This window comes from Crocodylus siamensis, chromosome 4 (assembly GCF_052110815.1).
Source record: "Crocodylus siamensis isolate JL-2025a chromosome 4, ASM5211081v1, whole genome shotgun sequence".
Taxonomy (NCBI): Eukaryota; Metazoa; Chordata; order Crocodylia; family Crocodylidae; genus Crocodylus; species Crocodylus siamensis.
The window spans coordinates 38098426-38122385 of NC_143398.1; the positions used below are offsets into that span (position 1 = coordinate 38098426).

Sequence of the window (23960 nt, forward strand, 5' to 3'; positions counted from 1 at the left end):
TTCCCCTCCCCTCGCCCTCCCAGGGCGCAAGCAGCAGCAGGAGCCAGCCCTACTCCACGAGCCACACCTCTGTCCCGCACCCTCCTCCCCCGTCCTGGCTGGGTAACACCTGCCCCCCTGCCCTCTTCCTCACTGCAGGGGATGTTGATCTGCCCCATCGCACCCCTTCCCTCCCTGTTCTGACTTACCAGTTGGAGGCAGATCTTCACACTGCCAGCTCTGCTCCATGCTGCGCTGTGGCTGCGCACAAAATGGGCATTTATTGGCCCCATCGGGCCAATACCCGATATAAGAAAACTTTCTTCATATCAGTACCGATCCGATATCGGTCCAATGTATCGGTGCACCTCTAGTTTTAGGCCTTCTACATCAGTTTGGACACTTACTATGAACTAAGTACAAGGAGCATACCTTACTTTGAAAGGCACTCTCTTAATGAATCCTGAAGTGTCTACACAAAGTTTGGGAAGGGTGGCTAAACTTACACTCCAGCTTACAACAGCAACTAAAGAATCAAAGAACACCAAGGTTTCCAACTGCATTACTTTGGACCCAGTGAAATGGCACTGGAACCAGCTTTCTAAGCAATTCTAGATGCTGTTACTTGTGTGTGGTGTTAGGAAGAGTATTACTGGGCTATTGTGTTCAGTTATAGTGTAGATATACCAGAAAGGATGTTGAAAAACTGGGAAGTGCTCAGAGAAAAAGTACAAGGATTATTTCCTTAATGGATCCCTTTTTGCTTTTTAGTTTAAATTGTCTTTGACCTTAAAATAAAAATCACACTATGCCTGTGAAACAAAAACAAATTGACTTGCTTTGTCATTGTTGGGAATGGAAATGGTAGTGTTTATAAGTTGCCAATTTGCTAATTTTAGCTGCCCCTGTCATTTTAAAATGATTTTGTTATAAAGTCTGTATCACTTTAAATTTTGTCAGTTTAATTTTGCATGATCATAATAAATCTCTTTCCCATTGTGCTTACAAAATACACTTACCTGCTTTGAGTATAGTCATGGAAGTCATGACACCCAAGATGAGAGACTGCGAATTTTTCAATCCTGTGCTGAATGAGCATCAGAAATTAGCAGTGAAAAGAATCCTTAGCGGTGAATGTCGTCCAACTCCTTATATTCTCTTTGGACCACCAGGAACTGGGAAGACTGTAACAATAATAGAAGCTATTTTACAGGTAACAGATTACAAAATAATCACTTGGAATCACCACATGATTGCACATAATTACCAAAACAAAAACTAAAATATTTCAATTATGCTTATTTAAGGGGTTTTACTTACTTTTACCTTTGAAAAAAACTTGAAAAATTCAATACATTTCAACCTCAGTATAGTCCAGAGAAGATTTCTACACAAATGTGTATTTAAAAAAAAATCTTTAAATGATTTGTGTTCAGCCTTTTCTTATTACTTTGGTATTTTAATTTAAAGCTCTGGTGAATATAGATATGTATCCCTAGTTATATATAGTCCTCATGGCTGCTGCAGCCCAGCCTCAGCCTGTTGTGGGAGGGGGCCCTGCCAGCGCAAAGCGGAACAGCCAAGATGGTGGCTGCCCCTTGCCACTGCTTGGCTGAGAGGGCTACCTGCTTTGCAGTCCTGCCCCTCTGCCAGTCAGTGGCAAGGGAAGGGCTGATGTGATGGACAGCCCTCAGCCAAAGAGCTGCAAGGGAGGTGATGGGGTACCACCAAAGCTCCTTGGCCAGAAGTATGAGGGATCCCATCTCAGTAAGATCTCAAAAATGGTGGCCAGCCCCATGATCATCTCGCAAACTCAACCAGCTGCCTCCTTGATTTCAGTAGGTCCCTGTATATAACCATCACTAACAGGTCCAGAGAGGTCTTGCTCCCCCTCTATGCGGTGCTGGTCAGGCCGCAGGTAGAATACTGTGTCCAGTTCTGGGCACTGCACTTCAAGAAGGACGTGGAGAACCTGGAGAGGGTCCAGGGGAGGCCACTCGTATGGTTGAGGGCCTCCGTGGCCAGCCCTACGAGAAGAGGCTGAGGGACCTGAATCTCTTCAGTCTCCACAAGAGGAGACTGAGGGGGGATCTTGTGGCTGCCTACAACTTCATCAGGGGCCACCAGCACGGACTTGGGGAAGGTCTGTTCACCAGGGCCCCCCTTGGAGTCACCAGGAACAATGGCCACGAGCTGAGGGAGGATAGGTTTAGGTTAGATATTGGGAAGAACTACTTAACTGTAAGGGTGGCCAGAGCCTGGAATAGGCCTCCCAGAGAGCTGGTGCTTTCACCTTCCTTGGAGATCTTCAAGAGGAGACTGGATAGGCACCTGGCTGGGGTCTTATGACCCCTCCCACCCCCAGTGCTCCTTCCTGCCCATGGCAGGGGGTCAGACTAGATGATCTGTCTAGATCCCTTCTGACTCATTGATTCTATGATTGAAGACTACATCATCTCAGTTTGATTAACTATTCTGATGATTAACACAAATAAGATGTCAATTTTTAAGAGGTGTTTCTTCAAAATTAAACTGAATAATGAAGTCACGGAATTCAGAATTATCTGTTTTAACGGCTTATTTTGAATAATTTGCTTTATTTTGTAACAGGTTTTTTGTAAGTTTCAATTAATAAACTTTTTCTCTTCCTAAATGCAGATATATTATACTTTACCAGGCAGTCGAATTTTGGTCTGCGCACCTTCTAACAGTGCAACAGATTTAATTTGCTTACGACTGCATGAAAGTAATCTGCTGAAACCAGGAGCTATGGTTAGAGTTAATGCTAGCTGCAGAAGTGAGGAGGTAAATATGCAGAAATTTGGCAATTTAAATACTGAAAAAAGGCTGCGAACCTTTAATTTTTTAAGTGTTCCTTCTGTGACACATTACCATGGTTGAAGCTGGCTAGGGAAAACTGCAGATGTACTTTTAGAATAAAATTCACTATAAAAATGAAAGGGAAAATATTTAATAGCATTTGATAGAATGGTGTAAACTGATGTTATACTTAACACTTGCTGTGTAGTGTTTTTTCCACAAATAGCCCATTCATGTCCAGTGGATTTCTTCATGTGCTTTCTCTGGCACCTTGTAAGAGTGCAGTAAAATTCAGTCCCATTATCTCAGCCTTCCTCTCAAATTGAGTCCATTTATGAAGAGTAGATGACCATGATCTGCACAGCAACTTACGACACTTATTTCTGATCTGTCCTGCTTGTGTATGTGTTCAAATTTAGTCCAAAAACTACTGAAGAAAATAGCTTTCTTTTTAGCAATAAAAGTATTGTGCTTTATTTTGCATTCCTCCTTCTCCTCCTCCTCCTCCTTTAAGAAAGCTCATGGAAAAATTGACCCTCAAGTTCATGACTTGGCCCAAAAAATATTAACCAGTGTATAGCTTCTAAAATAAAATCTTACTGCAGTACTTCTGCAGTTTAAAAATTTTGAGATGAGTAGGGTTGATCTTCAACGTAGTCTCGGCCTAGGGACAGAATTTGCACATAAACAGGTATATATGATCAGAAACCAGTTCAGAATTGTAACATAACACAAGTTCAGTGCACATAAACTGCTTTCAAAATTGCTTAAACCAGTTTAAGATATATCTGGATGGATGTAGTTAGTATCAGACCTAACTCATTTAGGTTAAATTGTCTTATTGAACTTCTGTCCCAGATCCCCTCTAGATTCAAGATAACTCAGTTCCTCAGCATGTCAGGATGCTTTGCCCAAACTGTCTGTTCTGGTCCAAACTATTTGCTCTAGTGTGTGTGCACGCACACACCCTCCCTCCCTCCCCCCCTTCCCCCCCCCCCGGCTTTGGCCACTGCAGGCATGTGGCTGTAATTCTGAGATCAAAAGTGGATCTCTGTTCACTTGCCTATTGATTTAATCATTTGCTTAAACCAGGGGGTATTTTCAAATGTCCCAGGGCGTATGTGCATGCAGGAGGGGACAGAGTACTGCCACCCCGCACTGCTGCCTCATACAAGCAGGGCTGGGTGGGGCAAGGGCAGTGGTACCCCTCTGCAGGTGAACAGGTGCTGCCCAGATGGCTGGACATGGGGGAAGAAGCTTACATTCAGTGGTGGCCGCCATTCACCACCTCATGCTGCCTCTCCGTGTGTAGTTGCCGCCATCCAACCCCCACTTCATGACCAGCTGCTGCTCCCCCCGCTCTTCAACCAGCCACTGGGGGTACACTGCTCAAAAAAGGTTGAAAACCCCTGGCTTAGACTAACCTGCAAAGATTGAAACAATTCAACCTTGAGCTTTTTGACTGTCTGTACTTAGCCTAGAAGCTACGTTATGTGCAGTAGCTACACAAGCAAGTTACTGCAAGGTAAGAAAGGGGGTGAGCTTATACTAGCACATTGACTACTCCACACGGGTGATTGAAGGGTAAGAGCATGCACACAATGAAAGTAGGATAAGTTATTTTACACTTAACTTTGGGGCTAGAACATGCAGATGGACAATTACTACAGAGTGGTCAACACAGTGAGCTTACCTTATAGTAATTTACTTGTAGCCATATTTCTAGGTTTTTAGTATGTGGGGTTTTTTTAATAATAGGAGACTTTATTTACTATATGTTTGTATGTTTGCAGGCAACCAGTGATACAGTGAAACTTTATTGCAAAGATGGGGAAGACATTTGGAAAGCATCACGGTTTAGGATAATAATCACCACATGCAGCAGTGCGGGAATGTTTTATCAAATAGGAATAAGGTACTATAGATGCATATGTATGTTTTCAATGTGCAGGGACATTCTGCAGAACTGAAAATTGGGCCACTCTGCAAAATACTTCCAGCTGTTTTAATAGGAAAACTATTAACTGTTAAAGCACTGCATTCACAGCTAAGTTTTTAGATCTATTAAAGTTTGTAAACCTCTTCATGGTAAATTTGGAGATTCTTTCAGATTTTCAAAACAGAGGTAAATCCATTGAGAGGAGGCTCGTTGATGCAGGGTTTTTTTATCTCAACAACAGTGTTTCCTTCTGGCTCCCTTAGTTGTGTTGATGTCAGGGGCCAAACTGTGCTGAATGTATTTTAGTAGTTAATACTAACAAGCACTGCTAGACTTTTGTTTGCTTCAGTTGTAACCATCTGTAAGTTGATGCATTCAAACCCAGTCAGCTCAAGAGTTACTAGTGTACTTACTGTGTGGAAGAAGACAGCCTAGAGATTGTTAGTGCTAAACTAGTTGTTTTTTCTGCTGCTTGAAATGGAAGAAAGTGAAAGGGTAAGGAAGTTTAAAGGTAGGGAATGTTTGTTTATAACTTCAGAATATGGCAACAATCAATGAGGGCAAAGTTTGGGGGGGTTTTGGTTTTGGTTTTTTTTGTTTTGGTTTTGGTTTTTTAATTCTACTTTAAAGTCTTCAAGTACAGAAATACTTTTTGTGTTCACTAGGATCTGACTGTGTACAGCACACAGACATACTCCTTGTAAACTTTTCAGAATTACTTTGCCTATGTCAGCCACAGGGTGGCAGAATATACTAAACCTAAAGCAACACTGTTATTTGAGTTCATTCTATTGAATTCTAGGTGTGGACATTTCACACATGCATTTGTGGATGAAGCAGGGCAGGCAAGTGAACCAGAATGCCTGATTCCTCTTGGATTGATTTCAGAAGTTAATGGACAGGTATTTACTAAAATTGCTTGCTAAAAGCAGACCAAAAGAAGTAGGCTTGCTTTTTTTTCCACTTACAGTAGTGACTTCAAATGAGTTATCGCAAACCCTGAAATGATGCCATATAAGCTGCTTATTTCCAGGAAATTAGTATATAGTTCTGAGAACTTGTAATAAAATGTTATAAATGGAAGTTATTACTTACCTTAAAACTTTTAGTTTTAAGTGCTGTATATTTTAACTTTCGGTATTTTTTTCAAGTTGTAAGAATTATCTTTCTAAATCAAACAGTTTCAGGTGTAAACAAGTGTGCATTGTATCAGAATATAAATGTGTTCTTGACAGTAACAAGCATCTTGGGTTAGTAGGGGAGTCAGATACCAAGTTAACGTATTACAAAAATAGTTGTTAGACCCCATGGCCCACAGTGTTTTATAGTAATTTAATTAACCTTTCTGGCGTAAATATTTGCCTCTAATACAAATGATTTTTACTGTATCTACAGATAGTTCTTGCCGGGGATCCAATGCAGCTAGGACCAGTAATCAAATCTAGACTTGCAGTTGCTTATGGATTAGATTCATCCATGTTGGAAAGACTAATGGCATTATCTCTTTATCTGAGAGATGAGGATACTTTTGGTGTTTGTGGATCATATAATCCTCTGCTGGTAAGTTGAACCAAAATTTTCTACTGTGTTGTTTTGTTTTGTTTTGTTTTTAAGTGATCCACACAAAGAAAGGAAAATATTGTGTTTTGTTAGGTTTCCCCTTCCTTGTTTTAATTTCTGACTATATAAAGGAAGTCATTTCAGGTTTTATAGTCTAGCATTTTGCTTGAAGATTTAACACACCATTATCTGAGCTTCCTTGCCTGATCAGGATCTCACGCACGCCCTATGCAAAAAATGAAACTGGAGTTGTGCAAGTGTTACCATAGCAGGAATTGGTGAATGATAATCACCATAGTAGGAATCTGTTCAGGACATGAGGGCTAATACCTTTAGTCTTGTCAAAAAGCCAAAGTATATTATAAGTGTAATGGTCTAAGTCTAAAACCATGAAGTATTGGTCACATTGGTCTATTTGAAGGAGACCCACTTGCTGAACTATCCAAGACAGTTAAAGTGCTTCAAAATTCCCCCATCCAACAGTTGGATCCTTATTTTTCCTAAACTCTTGTCTGATCTCAAGATGAGAAAATAACTGCAATGATGTATGTTGCAGAAGGGGGAAGGAGTTGGATTGTGTTTATTGTTCTTTCCTGTCATTGTGGTAGCCTGTTGATATGCATATATAAAGAGCTTGTGTGTCCCCTTGTCATGCTTTCTCTAGTTAAGGATTATTAACATAGAGTATGACTAACTGACTTGAGTCTATTTTTCAATTGACTGTTGAGGTAAAGTAAATGAGAGAATTCACAGATTTCTGTAATGTAGCTGCCCAGTCCTGTAGTACACCAGGCATTTAAAGTACTAGTAACATGTGCCAGGCTACCACAATTCAGAGGCAGGCATGCAGATGCTTCAGCTGCTAGGACCTGTAGGCTCTAGCAATCATACAAACACATGGCTAAAGGGAAAGAGTAAATCTTCTGTTCTTCCCATCCATAGGTAAGGTTGTGAATATCTGCATACAGTAACTTAAATGATGAAAGCTGAGCCTAATAATAACTATATTTTTTTTGAGATGGGAGGGAAGTTGGTCCAATTGACAGTTATGGTTCTTCAGGCCTAGAACTACTTTGAGTTCATAACCTAAGAATGGGATCCACCAAAACCAGCCTGTTGAATAAGAACTGCCTTCCAAGAGTTTTATGTGCCTAGTTTGCGATTGCATCCCTTAACAGCTGTAAACCTTCTCTGAAGTTAGGTCTAGCTTCCGTGCATCTGTTCCAAAGCAGTTCTGATGGTATCACCAGTGTAGCTCCATGTTACTAAAAAGCCAAGGAGTAAAGAGCCTGGTGGTTGGAGCACTCACCAAAGATTAGACTTAGCATCAAAATCATCTGCCTAAGAAGCTGACCTTGCCTTTTAGCTGTGGTTTGGGTGCCTGTACAAGCATTGGAACTGCAGTATCTGATGCTTGCAGGTGAGTTCCCCAACTAGGCTACAAAGTTTTGTGTTTTTCTCTGGTGTAACAAATACAGAAGCTGTTCTATGTATGGAAAATTAAACAGGAGGAAGTGAGGGAACCCTACCCAAAAATATCTTTAGTGTTTGGGCACTCTCCTAAGAGGTGAGAGAGGTACAAGGGCAAGTTGCCTAAAACAGGTTGAATATGTGCCTCTCTCATCCTTACTGCTCTGTCCACTGGATTAGTGGATAAGAGGTGCCAGCACCAGCTCCTTCCCTTCCTTCTGAGGATCTGATCATGGTAAGTATATGCTCTAAAGAACCTACAGAAGTAGGTCAGATGATCAAAGAAACCCTAGTCTGTGCATAGCAACAGTTTCTTGCCCATGTTTAAATCCTTAACTGCTCAGGAAAGCCAAGACCAAGGGAGTTCATACCCAGAAGCAAGTATTTCAATTACTGGGAGCAACAGGGATTTTCAGCACTTCAGGTGGTAGGTATTAGCTGTGTAAAAGTGTTGAGAATTATCTTTTTGACATTATGTACTGTTAATTAGTTTTCATAGACATCAGGGCTGGAAGGGACCTCGGGGGATCGAGTCCAGCCCCCTGCCCAAAGGGCAGGAAGTCAGCTGGGGTCATAGGATCCCAGCAAGATAAGAATCCAATTTACTCTTGAAGGTGTTCAATGTAGGTGCTTGAACCACCTCCGCTGGCAGACTGTTCCAGACCTTGGGGGCTCGGACAGGAAAGAAATTCTTCCTTACGTCCAGCCGGAAACGGTCTTGCAGGAGTTTGTGACCGTTCGACCTCGTCATCCTTTGGGGCGCTCTGGTGAACAAATGTTCCCCCAGATCCTGGTGGTCACCCTTGATAAACTTAAAGTTGGCCATCAGATCACCCCTGAGCCTGCGCTTTTCCAGGCTAAAGAGTCCCATGGCGCTCAGCCTGTCATCGTAAGATCTGTTTTCCTGACCCCTGATTATGCGCGTGGCTCTCCTCTGGACTCTCTCAAGCTTCTCCACATCCTTTTTGAATTGTGGAGCCCAAAACTGGACGCAGTACTCCAGCTGCGGCCTCACCAAGGCCGAGTACAAGGGGAGAATGACGTCCCGGGATTTGCTCGAGAAGCATCTATGGATGTAAGCCAGCGTTTTGGTTGCTTTACTAGCCGCAGCATCGCATTGCAGGCTCATGTTCATCTTGTGGTCAATGATGACCCCCAAGTCTCTTTCTTCTGTAGTGCTATCCAACGTAGCACTGCCGAGCCTATAAGGAAGCTGCAGGTTTTTCCTCCCAAGGTGGAGAACCTTGCATTTTTTAGTGTTAAACACCATCAGGTTCTCATCCGCCCATTTGCTGAGCTTGTCCAGGTCAGCCTGGATCACCCGCCTATCTTCTGGCGTGGATGCTTTGCCCCAAAGTTTGGTGTCATCGGCGAACTTGGCCAGTCCACTCCTGACTCCAATGTCCACATCATTTAATGAAGATGTTGAACAGTATGGGTCCCAGGACAGAGCCTTGAGGGACCCCACTGGTCACAGGGCACCACGATGAGTGACTGCCATCAATCACAACCCTCTGGATCCGACCACAGAGCCAGTTTCCCAGCCAGCGGATTGTGGTGGAGCCAAGGCCACAACTGGCCAGTTTGGCCAAGAGGTGATCATGGGATAGTTTCATAGTAGCTAGAGTCGGAAGGGACCTAGGTAGATCATCTAGTCCGACCCCCTGCCTTAGCAGGAAAGAGCCCCGGGGTCAGATGACCCCGGCAAGGTGCTCATCTAACTTCCTTTTAAAAATCCCCAGGCTAGGAGCCTGCACCACTTCCCCTGGAAGCTGGTTCCAGGCCCTAGCCACCCTGACTGTGAAGTAGCGCCTCCTAATATCTAATCTAAACTTACCCTCCGCCAGTTTGTGACCGTTATTCCTGGTCACTCCTGGCAGCGCACGGGGGAACAGGGACTCCCCCAATACCTGCTGATCCCCCCTGACCAGTTTGTAGCAGGCCACAAGGTCCCCCCTTAACCTTCTCTTGTGGAGGCTAAACAGGTTCAGGTCCCGTAGCCTATCCTCATAAGGCCTGCCCTGCTGACCCCTGATCATACGAGTGGCCCTCCTCTGAACTCTTTCCATATTGTCCACGTCCCTCTTGAAGTGTGGCGCCCAGAACTGGATGCAGTACTCCAGCTGCGGCCTGACCAGTGCCGCATAGAGGGGGAGGATCACCTCCCTGGACCTGCTCGAGATGCATCTGTGGATGCATGACAGGGTACGATTGGCCTTCTTGACTGCCTCCCCACACTGCCGGCCCATGTTCATCGTGGAGTCAATGACGACTCCAAGATCCTTTTCCGTCTCCGTGCTGGCAAGAGGGGAGTTCCCCAACCTGTAAGTGTGGTGCCGGTTCTTCCTCCCCATGTGCAACACCTTGCACTTATCAGCGTTAAACCCCATCCTATTCTCATCCGCCCACCGTTGCAACCTGTCAAGGTCAGCTTGTAGCCTATTGCACCCTTCTAGTGCACCCACATCCCCCCACATCTTAGTATCATCAGCAAACTTGAACAGGGTGCTTTCTACCCCCTCATCCAAGTCACTGATGAAGATGTTGAACAGTGCGGGCCCGAGGACCGAGCCCTGCGGAACCCCACTGCCCACATCCTTCCAGGTCGAGAAGAACCCATCCACTACCACCCTCTGGGTGCGGCCCTCCAACCAGTTGGCGACCCATTTGACCGTGTGGGCATCGACACCACAGTCTCCCAGCTTTTTGATGAGGACAGGGTGAGAGACAGTCTCGAAAGCCTTCCGGAAGTCCAAAAAGACTACATCCACAGCAACCCCTGCGTCTAATGATTTGGTGACCTGATCGTAAAAGGCCACCAGGTTGGTCTGACAAGACCTGCCACTGATAAACCCATGTTGGTTGCCCCTGAGCATGCATTCCCCCGCAAGGCCCTCCTGGATGTGTGCCAGGATAATTTTTTCAAAGAGCTTACCCGGGATTGAGGTCAGACTAACTGGCCTGTAATTTCCCGGGTCCTCTTTTTTTCCCTTTTTGAAGATAGGGACCACATTGGCCCTCTTCCAGTCCTCCGGCACCTCGCCAGAGCACCACGAGTGCTCATAGAGCCGTGCCAGGGGTCCCGCAATGACCTCAGCCAGTTCCTGTAGAACCCTAGGGTGAAGATCGTCCGGACCAGCGGACTTGAACACGTCCAGCCTCTCCAGAAGTACCCTAACTAACTCCTCGCTAACCCTTGGCCCAGGCGTGTCTCTCTCGGGGCCCGAGGGGGGCCCAGCAGGGAGGTGGCTGAACTGGTCCCTACTTAGGAAGACAGAGGCAAAGAAATCGTTAAATATGTTAGCTTTGTCATCTGGCGTGATGACTAAGTTGCCCATCGTGTCCTGCAGGGGCCCCACATTACCCGGGACCCTCTTTTTACCCCCTATGTATTTGAAGAAGGACTTCTTATTGTCCTTAATCCGGGAAGCTAGTCCTATCTCCAACTCTGCCTTGGCCCTCCTGACTGCCCCCCTACATCCTCGGGCGACTATAACATAGTCCTTCTTGGCGATGACCCCATCTCTCCATTGGGTATATGCCTCCCTTTTAGCAAGGAGACATTCCCGGATGCTCTTAGTGAGCCATGGGGGTTTATGTGCCCTCCTGCTCCCTTTGACCCTTGTTGGGATTACCTCCCTTTGGGCATGGAGGATCGTCTCCTTAAGGAGCAACCACTCACCTTCGACATCTGGTTCCCTTCCCCTCTGGGTCCTCAGCGCTTCCCCAACTATCCTCCTTAGCTTGTTGAAGTCAGCCCTCCTAAAGTCTAGGGCTGTTGCCTTGCTGCAGCCCTTTGCCACCTTACGCTGGATGGTGAATTCCAGCAAGCGATGATCACTGTCTCCCAGGTGGCCCATCACCCGCAGCCCCCTCACCAGGTCATCACCCGTGGCCAGCACTAGGTCCAACAAGGCGTCTCCCCTGGTGGGACTGTGCACCTCCTGGGTTAGATGGAGGTCCTGCAGTCTGGCTAAGAACCGACGTGAGCGATCAGACTTGGCTGACTGCTCCTCCCAGCAGATGTCTGGGAAGTTCAGGTCCCCCATGATGACCACATCCTTAGCCCTCACTGCCTCTGTAAGCTGACCTAAGAATTCCAGGTCGAGCTCTTCTCCCTGGTTGGGAGGTCTATAGTAGACTCCCACCGTTAAGTCTCTCTCCCCTGGACTGCCTTTTACTCTAACCCAGAGCACCTCAGAGTGCCCCCCCTCTACCCCCATGCTAATTAACGAGGAAGTATATTCCTCCTTGATGTAGAGTGCTACTCCTCCACCTTTCCTTCCTATCCTGTCCTTCCTGTATAGCCTATAGCCCTTGACACTCACCGCCCAGTCATGCGATGAGTCCCACCACGTTTCTGTGATCCCTACTATGTCAGGGCTGGTGACAGCTAGGAGGAGGGCGAGTTCCTCCTGCTTCTTCCCCATACTTCGAGCATTCGTGTAGAGGCATTTGAGGCCTTCAGCGGTTGTGCCCACTGACCCCCTAGTCTCAGCAATGCCCCGTCCCCCCCGTCCGGATACCAGATCAGAAGCTTTTTTGAAGTCAAGATATGACATCAATCTCTTCTCCCTTGTTCAGGTGATAGGTCACCTGGTCATAGAAGGAAATGAGATTGGTCAAACAAGACCTACCCGCTACAAACCCGTGCTGGCTATCCCTTATGATGTTAGCCTGGGCCAGTCCATCAAGGATGGCCTCCTTAATGAACTTTTCTAAGATCTTCCCCAGGATAGAAGTCAGGCTAATGGGCCTGTAGTTAGCCGGATCCACTCTCCTCCCTTTCTTGAAGATGGGCACCACATTGGCCTTCTTCCAGTCTTCGGGCACTACACCAGAGCCCCAGGAGTTTTCAAAGATCCATGCCAGGGGCTGGGCTATGACTCTTGCCAGCTCCTTGAGTACCCTGGGGTGCAGATTGTCAGGGCCGGCTGACTTGAAGGTATCCAGCTTCTCAAGGTGTTCCTTCACGAGGTCAGCATTTATGGAGGGTAGGGGATCCCCATCACCCAGATCTCTCTGTCCCATAGCAGGCATGGGCGTCCCATGGGACTGATGAAAGACTGACGCAAAGTACCTATTTAATAGGTTGGCTTTTTCCTGGGCGTCAGTTGTCCCATCTGGTTTAGCAGGGGTCCAACATTGCCCTTGCTTTTCCTTCGGCTCCCCACATATCTGAAAAAGGACTTTTTGTTGTCCTTGATGCTTGAAGCTAGTTGGAGTTCAGTTGCAGCCTTGGCTTTCCTGGTTTGCTCCCTGCAGGACTGGACCAGTGCAGAATAATTCTCCTTGGAGGTGAATCCCGTCCTCCATCCTTTGTAGGCTTTCCTTTTTAGCCGCAGGAAGTCCACTAGGTCCCTGGAGAGCCAGGAGGGCTGCTGTGCCTTCTTGCTGCCTTTCCTCCGTGTTGGAATAGATTTAGCTTGTGCATTGAGGATTGCTTCCTTGAGAAGTAACCATTCTTCTTGAACTCCCATCTCCCTGGGGTCATGGTCCCAGTGGCGGCCCTCTTGAGCTTGTCAGAGTCGGCTTTTCTGAAGTCAAGGACCTCTGTGTTGCTGACTGACTTGCCAGCTTTACAGCTCATGGTTGCTGTCACCCAGCTTCCCATCACTGGGTCACCGACTAGGTCGTCCCCCGTAGCCAGTACCAGGTCAAGCAGCGCTTTGCCTCTCGTTGGCCCATAGACTTCTTGAGTCAGGTAGAGGTCATCCACGCACGAGAGAAAGCTTTGCGACCGCTTGGATTTTGCTGAGTGATCTTCCCACGAGATGTCCGGGTAATTGAAGTCACCCATGACAACCAAAGTCCTGGAGCAAGCAGTCTCAGTCAGTTCCCGGGCAAACTCCTGGTCAAGCTCAGGACTTTGAGTGAGAGGTCTGTAGTAGACTCCCACTGTTGTGTCTGCTGTGCTGTATTCCCCACGAATTTTTACCCAGAGGGTCTCTAGCTGTCCATGCTGGTCGCCAACATCAGCTTGCAGGGACATGTAGCTTTCCTTGACATAGAGAGCTACACCCCTGCCCCTTTTGTCAACACGATCCCTCCTGTACAAGGTATAGCCCTCTATACCCATGGTCCAGTCGTGGGTGGAGTCCCACCAGGTCTCCGTTATCCCAGTGACGTCATAATTCTTTGCACTGAGCAGGAGGATGAGCTCCTCCTGCTTGTTGCCCAGGCTCCTGGCATTAGTGTACAGGCAGGCAAGTGTCCCCTTGAGGGCTCTTGCCTTGCCCACAGATTGTGCCAGGGTTGGGGCAGGGGTGGGCTCCCTTAAGTGCCTTGGTCTGCTGGCTTTGGAAGGGTTGCTCAGCGGGCCAGCAGTGGCAGTAGTCCCTCCATCCCCCAGCAGGCTTAGTTTAAAGCCCAGTGGAGCAGGTCAGCCAGCCTGGCTGAGAAGAGCCTCCTCCCCAGGCGGGGAGAGGTGGAGGCCATCTCTTCCCAGCAGGTCACTGCCTCTCTCACCAAAGAGCAGGCTGTGGTCATGGAAGCCAAAGTCTTCCCGATGACACCAGCTCCGCAGTCTTTGGTTCACTGCATGGATCCTCCTCTCTCTCCTCAGCCCATAGCCCGAGACTGGGAGGTTTGACGAAAACACCACCTGAGCTCCCAGACCCCTAAGCCCCGCTCCCAAATCCCTGTAGCGCCTCATGACCTGACTGGGGGTGCTCCGAGCTGTGTCATTGGTGCCCACGTGAATAAGGGGCATGGGATAGTGGTCTGTGGGCCAAAGGAGCTGTGGGATCCTGTCTGCAGTGTCTCGGATGCGGGCCCCCGGGAAGCAGGAGACTTCCCGGGCTAAGGGGTCGAGTCCCCCGCAGGATGGAGTCTCCCACAACAAACACCTTTCGCTTTGACTTGGGGAGAGCGGGGCCAGTAGCTGTGGTTGAGCCTGGGTTGCCTGCAGGAGCTGGCAACTGAGCAGGCTCTGCTGGGGCTGCAAGAGGTGCGAACCTGTTGCTAAGCTCCGGTGAGGGAGGGGCCTTGGCGCTTCGGGCCCTTAACCACCTTTGTCCATGCCCCTGACTGGGCAGAGCGGGAGGTCCCAGAGTCCTCCTTAGTCGTGGAGGGAGACGGTGCTCTACCCTGCGGCTCCCGGGGGAGAAGGGCCTGGCAGTAGGAGTCTATCTCCTGCTCACAGTCCCTGATGGCACGCAGTCTCTGGACTGTGGCCTGGAGCTCCTCCATTTGGCATGCCAGAGACCCCAGTAGGGACCAGACCCCACAAGGGGAGGTGGCCATGCTCCCGGGCCCCAGAGCCTGAAAAAGGGACAGGCAGCCCCCGCAGCCAAGAGCCAGGGGCTCCGTCTGGGTGGCTGTCTGAGGTGCCCGATGGGGGGGCCGCAGAGCCTGAGGGGACCCTCGGGGTGCGGCGCGTGCCCATCCGTGTCATGTCTCTGATAGGCTGGCTATGGCTGGGACTGACTACTCTGGGGGGTCGCAGGCAGGGTCTTGTGCCATCCCACACCCTCTCCTGCGCGAAATCCGCGCTAACTCAAGCGCCTGTTCACGCAGCCTGTTCACGCGGCTCCGGTCGCGTGGCTTCCTGGGGGGCTGGGCCAAGTAGGGGCCTGGGCGGGGGCTTGACCCGGCCGGACTGCAGGCAGCCGCCTCCTCCCAGGAAGCGAGGAGTTAACCCCTTCCCACCACGAGCCCACTTACCTCCGGCTGTGCTGGGGTTGGCAGGGGGCTCTGCGGCTGCTGAGGGGGTGTCTGGGAGCTTCGGGGGAACGGGGGCACAGCGGGCTTCACCCAGGCGTCTCTCACCACTCTGGAGCCTAACAGCTTTTTTTCCCTGTTTGGCGGCCCTTTTAAATTGCGCGCATGCGCAGTGGGCCTGCTGTTGTGGAAAGTTGATTTCTCAGGCCAGGGGGGGCCCTGCCCGGGATTTGGGGGGCCCTGCCCTACTTGAGGGGGGCTGGTGAGTACCCCACTCCTTCTCTTCTCTCTCCCTGGGGACTGGGCCAAATAGGGGCCTGGGCGGGGGCTTGACCCTGCCCGGCTCCACGCAGCCGCCTCCTCCCAGTTGGCCCCTTCTGCACAGGTTTCATGTCTTATTTCTGCTACTTCTCTATCATTCTGCACAGAACTGAACCTGGCTTCAATGTCAGACTGGTACCACACATGGTTTCCTGGCTTCTGCTGCCCTTTGCTCTGTATGGTTCTCTGCCAGTTCCTCTGCATCTAGTTTTTTTACTACTCATGGCTTCTCATACTCTGTCGCTTTCTCAGGGTGGTTTCTTGTAAGGAAATACACCTTAATGCCCATTTTAGGGAGCTCAGTGGGGAAACAATTAGTGGGAATGGCAGCATCCTATTAACAGATTTATCATAATTTCTTTATGGTTTGAGAGAAGACGGAAGCATTTCATAAAAACCAGTTTTCTTTTCTTTAATAAACCAAAGTGAATACCGGCACGGAGCTCTATTAAATGCAAAATTTTCAGATCTATCCTTGAGCTGTTAATATTTCAAGTCAGCAGTGATTTTTTTTTTATTTCTGTGCCATAATCAATGAAGGAGGTGTAGTTTCATTTAATTAATTTTAATTTAATTTTGGGTGTCTTTTTTTTCTTCCTCCTTGCAGATTACAAAGCTTGTGAAGAATTATAGATCACATTCTGCTTTGCTTGCTTTGCCATCTAAACTCTTTTATCATAAAGAGCTGGAAGTTTGTGCAGATACTTCAGTAGTAACTTCTTTGTTGGGTTGGGAAAGATTACCCAGGAAGGGGTTTCCATTAATTTTTCATGGCATGAAGGTATGTAAAATATCCATGTTGTTAAAATAGGATAAGGATGGTTGTTGGGTAAGATGTTCATGCTCTTGGAAGTACAATAATTAGCTGCTTATATTTTTTTTTTCCTCAAATCAAATTGCAGATTTTTGTAGATGCACCTTCCGAATAAATTTCTTTTGCTAATGTATCTTAGGGTAGTCTTCCCAGTTTCAGAAACGTAGTGAAATAATAATATGCAAAGACCTTAGAATATACCTATGCAGTGGTATAAGGTAGACATACAGCTAGCTCTCAGTGGAAACCAGCCTGTATGGAATTCAGTGCTTTCATGGCCAGACTGTTTTCCACTACCAAAGCTGGCTCATTTAGAGGTAACTTAAGTATCTCTGCAGTACACTGTAGCTAACTGCACTTATTAGCCATCATAGAGCAGTATAATTTCAGTTCTTAACAAAACATAAGCACTAAGGCAATTGATGGATATCTTAGGCCAGATCTGTAATCACTCTCAATACCTGATCATCTTCTTTGCCATCTCCTGATGCAGGGCAATGAAACGCGTGAAGAACACAACCCATCTTGGTTTAATCCTACAGAAGCAGTTCAAGTACTGCGTTATTGTTGCCTTCTTGCTAAAAATCTAAGCAGTGCAGTGTCGGTGAGTGATATTGGAGTGATTACACCATATCGTAAACAGGTATGAATCTGATTTTTATACATTTATAAATTGCTGTATTTCAACTAGTACATGATTACATCTCTAACCAGGCTATTTAATTCAAGAAAATATCATAAACTTCAGACTTTTCCTACTTGTATCACTCACTTAGTGTACCATCAATGGTAGTGCCCAGGTGATGTTGTTGCCACAGTGATTTGTGATGTGCAAAGGACAATAATTCTTGTGAGTGATAACTTTTATTGGACCAGCTGTATGGTTGGTAATACACTCGGTGTGATAAACTTTCACTTTCAATATTCTTGTACTATCAATCACAATGTTTCTATAAAAACTCTAATCTTACATAAAACTAGCAGCAATGGAAAAGGATATGTTCTGCTGCTTTCTCAAGTTAAGAACTATTTGTCATGGTAGGTTTTCTGAGTGTTACTAGCTTTGTCCTTAGAAAACAGTGTACCTTGACTTTTATCTAAATACTGGTGGTGGGTATTTCAGAGTTAGGTGTTGAATGACACTTCTTTTCCAAATAACTTTTTATACTCTCAACATCTCTTGTTAACAACTGTCATTTTTCCCTCAGTCTCAGCAGAACGGTAGTGGAGAGAGACAGGTTTTAAAATACATATTTTGTACATATGTATGTGTTTTATTGATGTAAAAAAACAATTTGAGTAACTGTTCTCTAACCTAGAAACTGCTTTCTTCAAATATCTTTTTAGGTAGAAAAAATTCGATTTCTTCTGCGAAATGTTGATTTGATGGATATTAAAGTCGGCTCTGTGGAGGAATTTCAAGGGCAGGAGTACTTGGTTATTATATTATCTACTGTATGTAGTCCATTTCTTTTTTTTTCATAAGCCTTTTGTGATGGTTTGAATGATGTAGCCATGATGGTCCAGCTTTATGCAAGTGGCCAGGATTTCTTAAAGTGGTATCTTTTATTGGACCAACTAGATAGTTGGGATAATGGTAGACAAGCTTTTGAATGCAAGACATTTTTTATTAGGTCTGAACAGTTAGAGCCAACACAGCATAGTTAAAGAAAAGAGTGTGAGGAGGGATGAGAAATTCCCAGATGTAGCAGACAACCAATTAGCAGAAGAAAAAAAGCTGATTAAAAGGAAATCTAGGCCTGTCAAAGAGAAGGTCATTCTCACCTTTCATGTGTGGGAGAATTCATGGATCTGGCAGGTTATAATGAGCCAGAAAACCAATATCATAGTTAAGATCCTGGTTCTTAGTGTTCAGCCAGTTTATGAATTTTTGTTCTCCAATTTCCTTGGGAACAAACAACTGGTTTTATTCTGCTAATTGGTGTCTGCTACACCTGGGAATTTCTCTCCCTGCTCTTACAATTGTTTCTTTAACTGTGCTGTGTTGTCTCAGACCTGATGAAGATTGGCCACAGATTTAAGCTGGTTGCTAGAAATAAATTATTCTGGATCATAACGACCAGAAGTTAACTTTGGCTGTTTGGTATATATTAGTTGATGTCCTAGTCTTGCTGATAAGAATCCACATGGCCAGAATTGCCACTTTATTACTGTCACCCAGAGACACCAACATCAAATGTGCCTGGAGACTAAATTATCTTATCACCTTCTATCTATTGTTTGTATTCTAGAAGCATCTCTTTTATGCATCTTGTGTACTTAGGGTACAGCTGTACAGTGGAATGCTACACTCTGTAGAGTTTGTACTCGTTATCTCCTGCTAAAAGTACTGTGGCCACACCTTGCATGATGCTGGACCCAGGCTAATTAGCTCGTTTACCATACAAACATAATCTCTGTGATCTCCATTAGTGTAATATGATAACACTTCATATCCTTTAATGTATATGCTTTCATGGCACCCCAGCAAGGTAATGAGGGGGAACCATTACTGTATTTTATTGAGACTTGTCATTGATTTGCCATAAGTCACTACGGAACGTTGTGGTGGAGCAGAAAATTGACTCCAGCTCTTGTGACTCCTGTGGTGCCCCATTCATTAGGTCCCATAATGGTCATAAGTACAAATAGAGCAGTAAATAGCGTAAAATACAGTCACAGCCCACCTTGTGATTTCCCCCAGGTCAGGATTCAGCAAGTTTGGAGTACAGTAAGGGACCTGTCTTTAATCTGCCTATGTTGTTTTATAAATTAGTGCAGTAAGAAATCAGAAAATTGATTGCAGTGTTGTTGGCTTGTTTCCTTCTTAGTGGATGCACCCACACATGCACTTAACTGTGCAGTAGACTCATTTACAGTGTAGTATCACAGTCTACATGTGCAATGCTATTAGACTACAGCAAACTAATTTTCACTATCATTAGACATTACTTTTGGGGACAGTAGTACTTTACGCTGCAAAAATCTACCTAAATGCACATGTAAATGCTGACCCAGGAATACATTTGTGTCTGATTAGCCCAGGCAGCAGGGGACCAGACCCCTGCCTGCTGCCTAGCCACAGGCTCTGCACACGCCAGCCCCTTCACCTTCACAACTCCCAGTAACTCCTGGAGGCCAGGACTACCCACCTTCACTATATCCCCTGCCAGCCCAGAGCTGCTCTTCCCCAACTCAAATTGCTGTAGTACCAGGCACAGCATCTGGACCACAGCAGTTTGAGCATCTACACATGCTGTTAAAGTGCTGTGATAATTTGTGCTGGAATGTATCACATCACCTTAATGGCACATGTAGATGCACCCAGCGTTGACTGTTACAGAATTTTTTTTGTTTTGTTTTTTATTCTGTGCATTTTAGGTACGGTCAAATGAAGTCTTCTTTGACAGAAACTACCTGGGATTCCTCTCTAATGCAAAACGATTTAATGTGGCCATTACCAGAGCAAAGGCTTTACTAATTGTGGTTGGAAATCCTCATGTGCTTGTAAAAGTAAGGTTTTTGTGCATGTCTTTGGGTATGTGCTGTATTCATATGATATCATGGAGATATGAATTTTTGATCTTGGATTTACCTGGTATGAAAGTGTTGCTTAATTTTAGAAATTTGTTTCAAATGTAGAGGCCACAGGCTAGATTCAGTAAAGGACTTCAAGCAGCTGAAAGTGGGGGATGGGGAGGAGGTGCAGCAGGTGCTCAAACTCCAGACCTGACCAATCAGCCATGGCCTCTGCCACCCTGTAACCTCTTCCCTTCATTCCCCTCTTCTATAACCCCCACCAATACTTGCCCTTTTTCTGCTCTCTCTCATCCTCTGTCTGCCTCTGGTCCTTGCGTGACCAGGAAATAGTGATTGCAGTGGCAATAGCAGCAGCTGCAGCTCCAACCCACTCCTGGGGTCAGAGCTGCTGCAGCTGTAGGTGTGTGTCCAGAGTGGTGACTGAGCAGCCAGGTAGAGAAGAGTTAAGCAGCAGGGGAGTGGTCAAGCAACAGAAAACAGGCATGGGAGGTGCAGATATTTAATGGAGAGTCAGGTGCTGGAGTAGGAACAGGTGACGGAGACAAGGGGTACGCATCAGTCTACTTGACTCCCTCATTGCCCTCTCTCCTCCCCACAACTGCTGTTTGACTCCCTACCATTGCTGCTTCCACTGCAGCAGTCAAGGTGTATGAATTTAAGATGACCTTCCACTAATTGGATTCTAGACATAGATTTATAAAAGTTAGGGGCTCGAAAGACCTCACAAGATCATCAAGTCCAGCCCCCCTGCACTTGGGCAGAAAAAACTGCTAGGCTCAGATGAAAATTATAACAATTTGTCATGTCTAGAGTATAATTAATTATTGTAGGGTCACCTTATATTTGAAGTAGTCTTGTTTTTTTGTTAAATGAAATGCATGTTTTTATGGATCTCTCTCCCTCTCATTGCAATCTTACCTATTCTATCGTTACCAGTACCAGTTCTTATATAATTACAACAGATCAAAGAAGTTAGAGGTTAAGATGTGCTCTGTCCTTCCAGAAGCATACACAGAAGGCAATATTTGGAGTTTACGCTTATTTCATATGCATCTAAAATGTATAAAGAATATAAATGTTAGTTGCGTATAACAACTAGTCTTCCTATATTACAAGCACACCACCTGCATTCTCCATTTTTTAAGAGAAATATTATGCTAAAAGTTGGTCTCCTGTATTTTCGCATTTCTTGTTGATCAACTTTTAATAGTTTATATTACATATGTATTATATTAAACATTAACTTTTTTTTAATAGGATCCCTGTTTTAATGCACTTTTGGAGTACAGCTTGGAAAATGGAGCTTATGTAGGCTGTGACTTGCCTTCTGAGTTGGAGTCTCTGCAACAGTGAGTGTTATAGTGTGGGGCAAATGTGACGCATTTCTAAAACTGATGCTTTCTTGATATAAAAATTTAGGCTGGCATTTTGAAATGTAGTTACCTAGATAGGATAAAGAATGTAACACTACATATTTACTTAAAGAGTTGTACATATTCATTACCCAATGCTAGGCTATTAATTGAACTTGTATGTAATTGGGGAACAACTTAAGTTGCACATGAATTATCACATATAGTCTGTGGAGACCTGCAAAGAGTCGAAGTAAATCTAAAACTGACAAGAGCACTAAGTTGTCATTTTCAAATGAGTGCATAAAAATCATGCACCTAAATATATTTCAGTTATCTAAATAAAGAGCCTGTCTTTTGAGTACTCAAAACTGATTTGAAAACATGCTTTAAGATGTATAAAGTGGCTAGTAACATAAATATAAGGAAACAGGTTAACAACAGGTGTAAGCTGATGCCTTTTTTACTAACAGAATATGCATTTGCTACATGAGATCAGTCTGTCTTCTAAAAGCCAGGAAAGGCCATTAAAACTACTTTACTGCCTTTTTGGTAATTTACCTTTCACTCTCTTAATTCACAGGCATGAATAGTTTCCAGTGTTCAAGATATTACCAAGAAGTGCTTCTGCAAATTTTTCAGTCTGCAAGCCAGAATTTGGTCCATAGCAGACTCAGTATAATTGGTTTCACTAAAATGCATTGTATTCCATATTGCTAGGATTCCTAAACTTTAAAAGGGAAGCGGGATATTTATTTGAACCACAAACAAAAGTTAAGATTTTGTGTTAATGTTAAAATTTGCAGGACTCTATAGAAACACTATGCTGCATGTTGTAATGTACCTACATCCTATAGACTTCTCAAGCTGAAATTTAAAAAGGACAAGGAAGAAATGTTAATGTTTACCTATTCTGTAATCTTGTGACTTCATCTGAGATTCTATGCATTTGTAATAATGCCTTTTATTTCTCTGATGTATTAGCAGTGTTGGTTAGACCTAGACAGTTATCTCAATCTAGAATTCTGATCAGTGTTTATAGCATGCCCGCCCCCCCTCCCCCAAAGTGTTTGTAGTTGCAAGCATTTCTGTATGATCTTCATTTCCTCATATCTGTATTTGGTGGTCTTTTTTTAATTTGAAGAAAGCTTTTCAGATACCATGTTTATCAAATGATAACAAGTATAAAGTCTAACAGAAATTTTAGCCTCTTTAGTTTGAGCTGTTACAAGGATCTATGTTGATGCTTTGGTGCTTATTTCATATTTGAGTTGAGCACTGTAGTAAAAGCTTTCATACCAGAAAGCTATTTTGTAAGACATTACAATCAGGAGCTTCAAAGACTCTTTAATACAGGTTATTATTCTAAGCAAACATGCAACTTAAAATGACTTCTAATGTGTTTTAAAAGATTAATGACTTGGGAGTAGAGATTATGATTTTTATTTGGGGAAAACATGTAAAGAGTTCAAGGATTACTTCCACAGTGAAGGGAAAATAGTCTTAAAGGTGGGAAAATTGCAAAAGAATAATAGGCGCTCTTTGCTGGAGTAAATGTAACTGTTTGCTGTAGATAATTTAAGGGCAGTCTTTATATAAGTTTTTAAGGTGTGTGTTTTTTTGGTTTTTTGGGTTTTTTTTTACTTGGCAGGGAAAACAATGGATATGAACATAGTTTATTGTCCTGTAAGGAGGAAGGTAGATAGTGTTTAGCTATTTGATTTCTGTTAGCTAAAATCAGCTGTATAAAACTAGCCATGCTTGTGAACTTAGTGCAGCTACTGTTTGAAGTTCATTGCTTATAAAATTATAGGTAGTGCCAGCTTACGTGTTGCTAGTTCTGGGCTTTTGACTGCTTAGGGTAGCTTTAAGCAGAATTCCAAATTAAAAGTGTTGCCACAATATTTCTGCCAGTGTTCTCTTTTGATTGTCCTTTAAAGAAGTCTTACCTGACCTAAACAAGAAAAACAGGTGGTTAGTTCTAGTGCAATAGATCTGACTGGGAGATTATGAAGTCTCTGTAGCATAAGACAGTGTCCTGTGTAGTGCTTCTCAAGACAATACACTTGGGAGGGAAAAAAATTCTGAAAAATATTTGACCTTTCTGGGGAGAGGGTATACAGCAGGAGCCGAGGATCGTAGGGGGAAGCTCTGTGACCCTGGCTGTTACTAAAGTTGGAACAATAAGGGCAGCAGCAATCAGGTGGGAGCCAGGGGCCACATGTTAATCCCTGAGGGGGGCCACCAATTGCACAGCCCTGTGTTTTGTTAAAAAAAAAAAAAAAAATAGCTCTCCATCATCACCACCACCTCTAAATGTCTTTTCACTTCCTAGAGGAGACCTGCTTGGAACACTGACCCTGCATTACTTTGTGTAGTTTTTTTTTAGTAACTTCAAACAGTAAAAATTAGAGGTGCACTGATGCATCAGTCCAGTATTGTATTGGTACCGATATACCAATGCCCCTGCTGTGCAGAGCCGCAGCACAGCACAGAGCAGAGC

General features: G+C 45.0%; 1 protein-coding gene across 1 annotated transcript in view; it reads left to right on the forward strand.

Moving 5' to 3' along the window:
* The window catches only part of MOV10L1 (Mov10 like RNA helicase 1), a 71033-nt gene extending 49575 nt beyond the window's left edge, over window positions 1–21458 (forward strand). The window contains exons 16-25 of the mRNA XM_090042131.1: window positions 1014–1192; window positions 2638–2784; window positions 4593–4714; window positions 5541–5640; window positions 6134–6298; window positions 16359–16532; window positions 17059–17208; window positions 17913–18020; window positions 19947–20078; window positions 21363–21458. Coding sequence (XP_089898257.1) covers window positions 1014–1192; window positions 2638–2784; window positions 4593–4714; window positions 5541–5640; window positions 6134–6298; window positions 16359–16532; window positions 17059–17208; window positions 17913–18020; window positions 19947–20078; window positions 21363–21458 — 1373 coding nt within the window. The remainder of the gene's footprint in view (window positions 1–1013; window positions 1193–2637; window positions 2785–4592; window positions 4715–5540; window positions 5641–6133; window positions 6299–16358; window positions 16533–17058; window positions 17209–17912; window positions 18021–19946; window positions 20079–21362) is intronic.
* Window positions 21459–23960: the final 2502 nt, after the last annotated feature.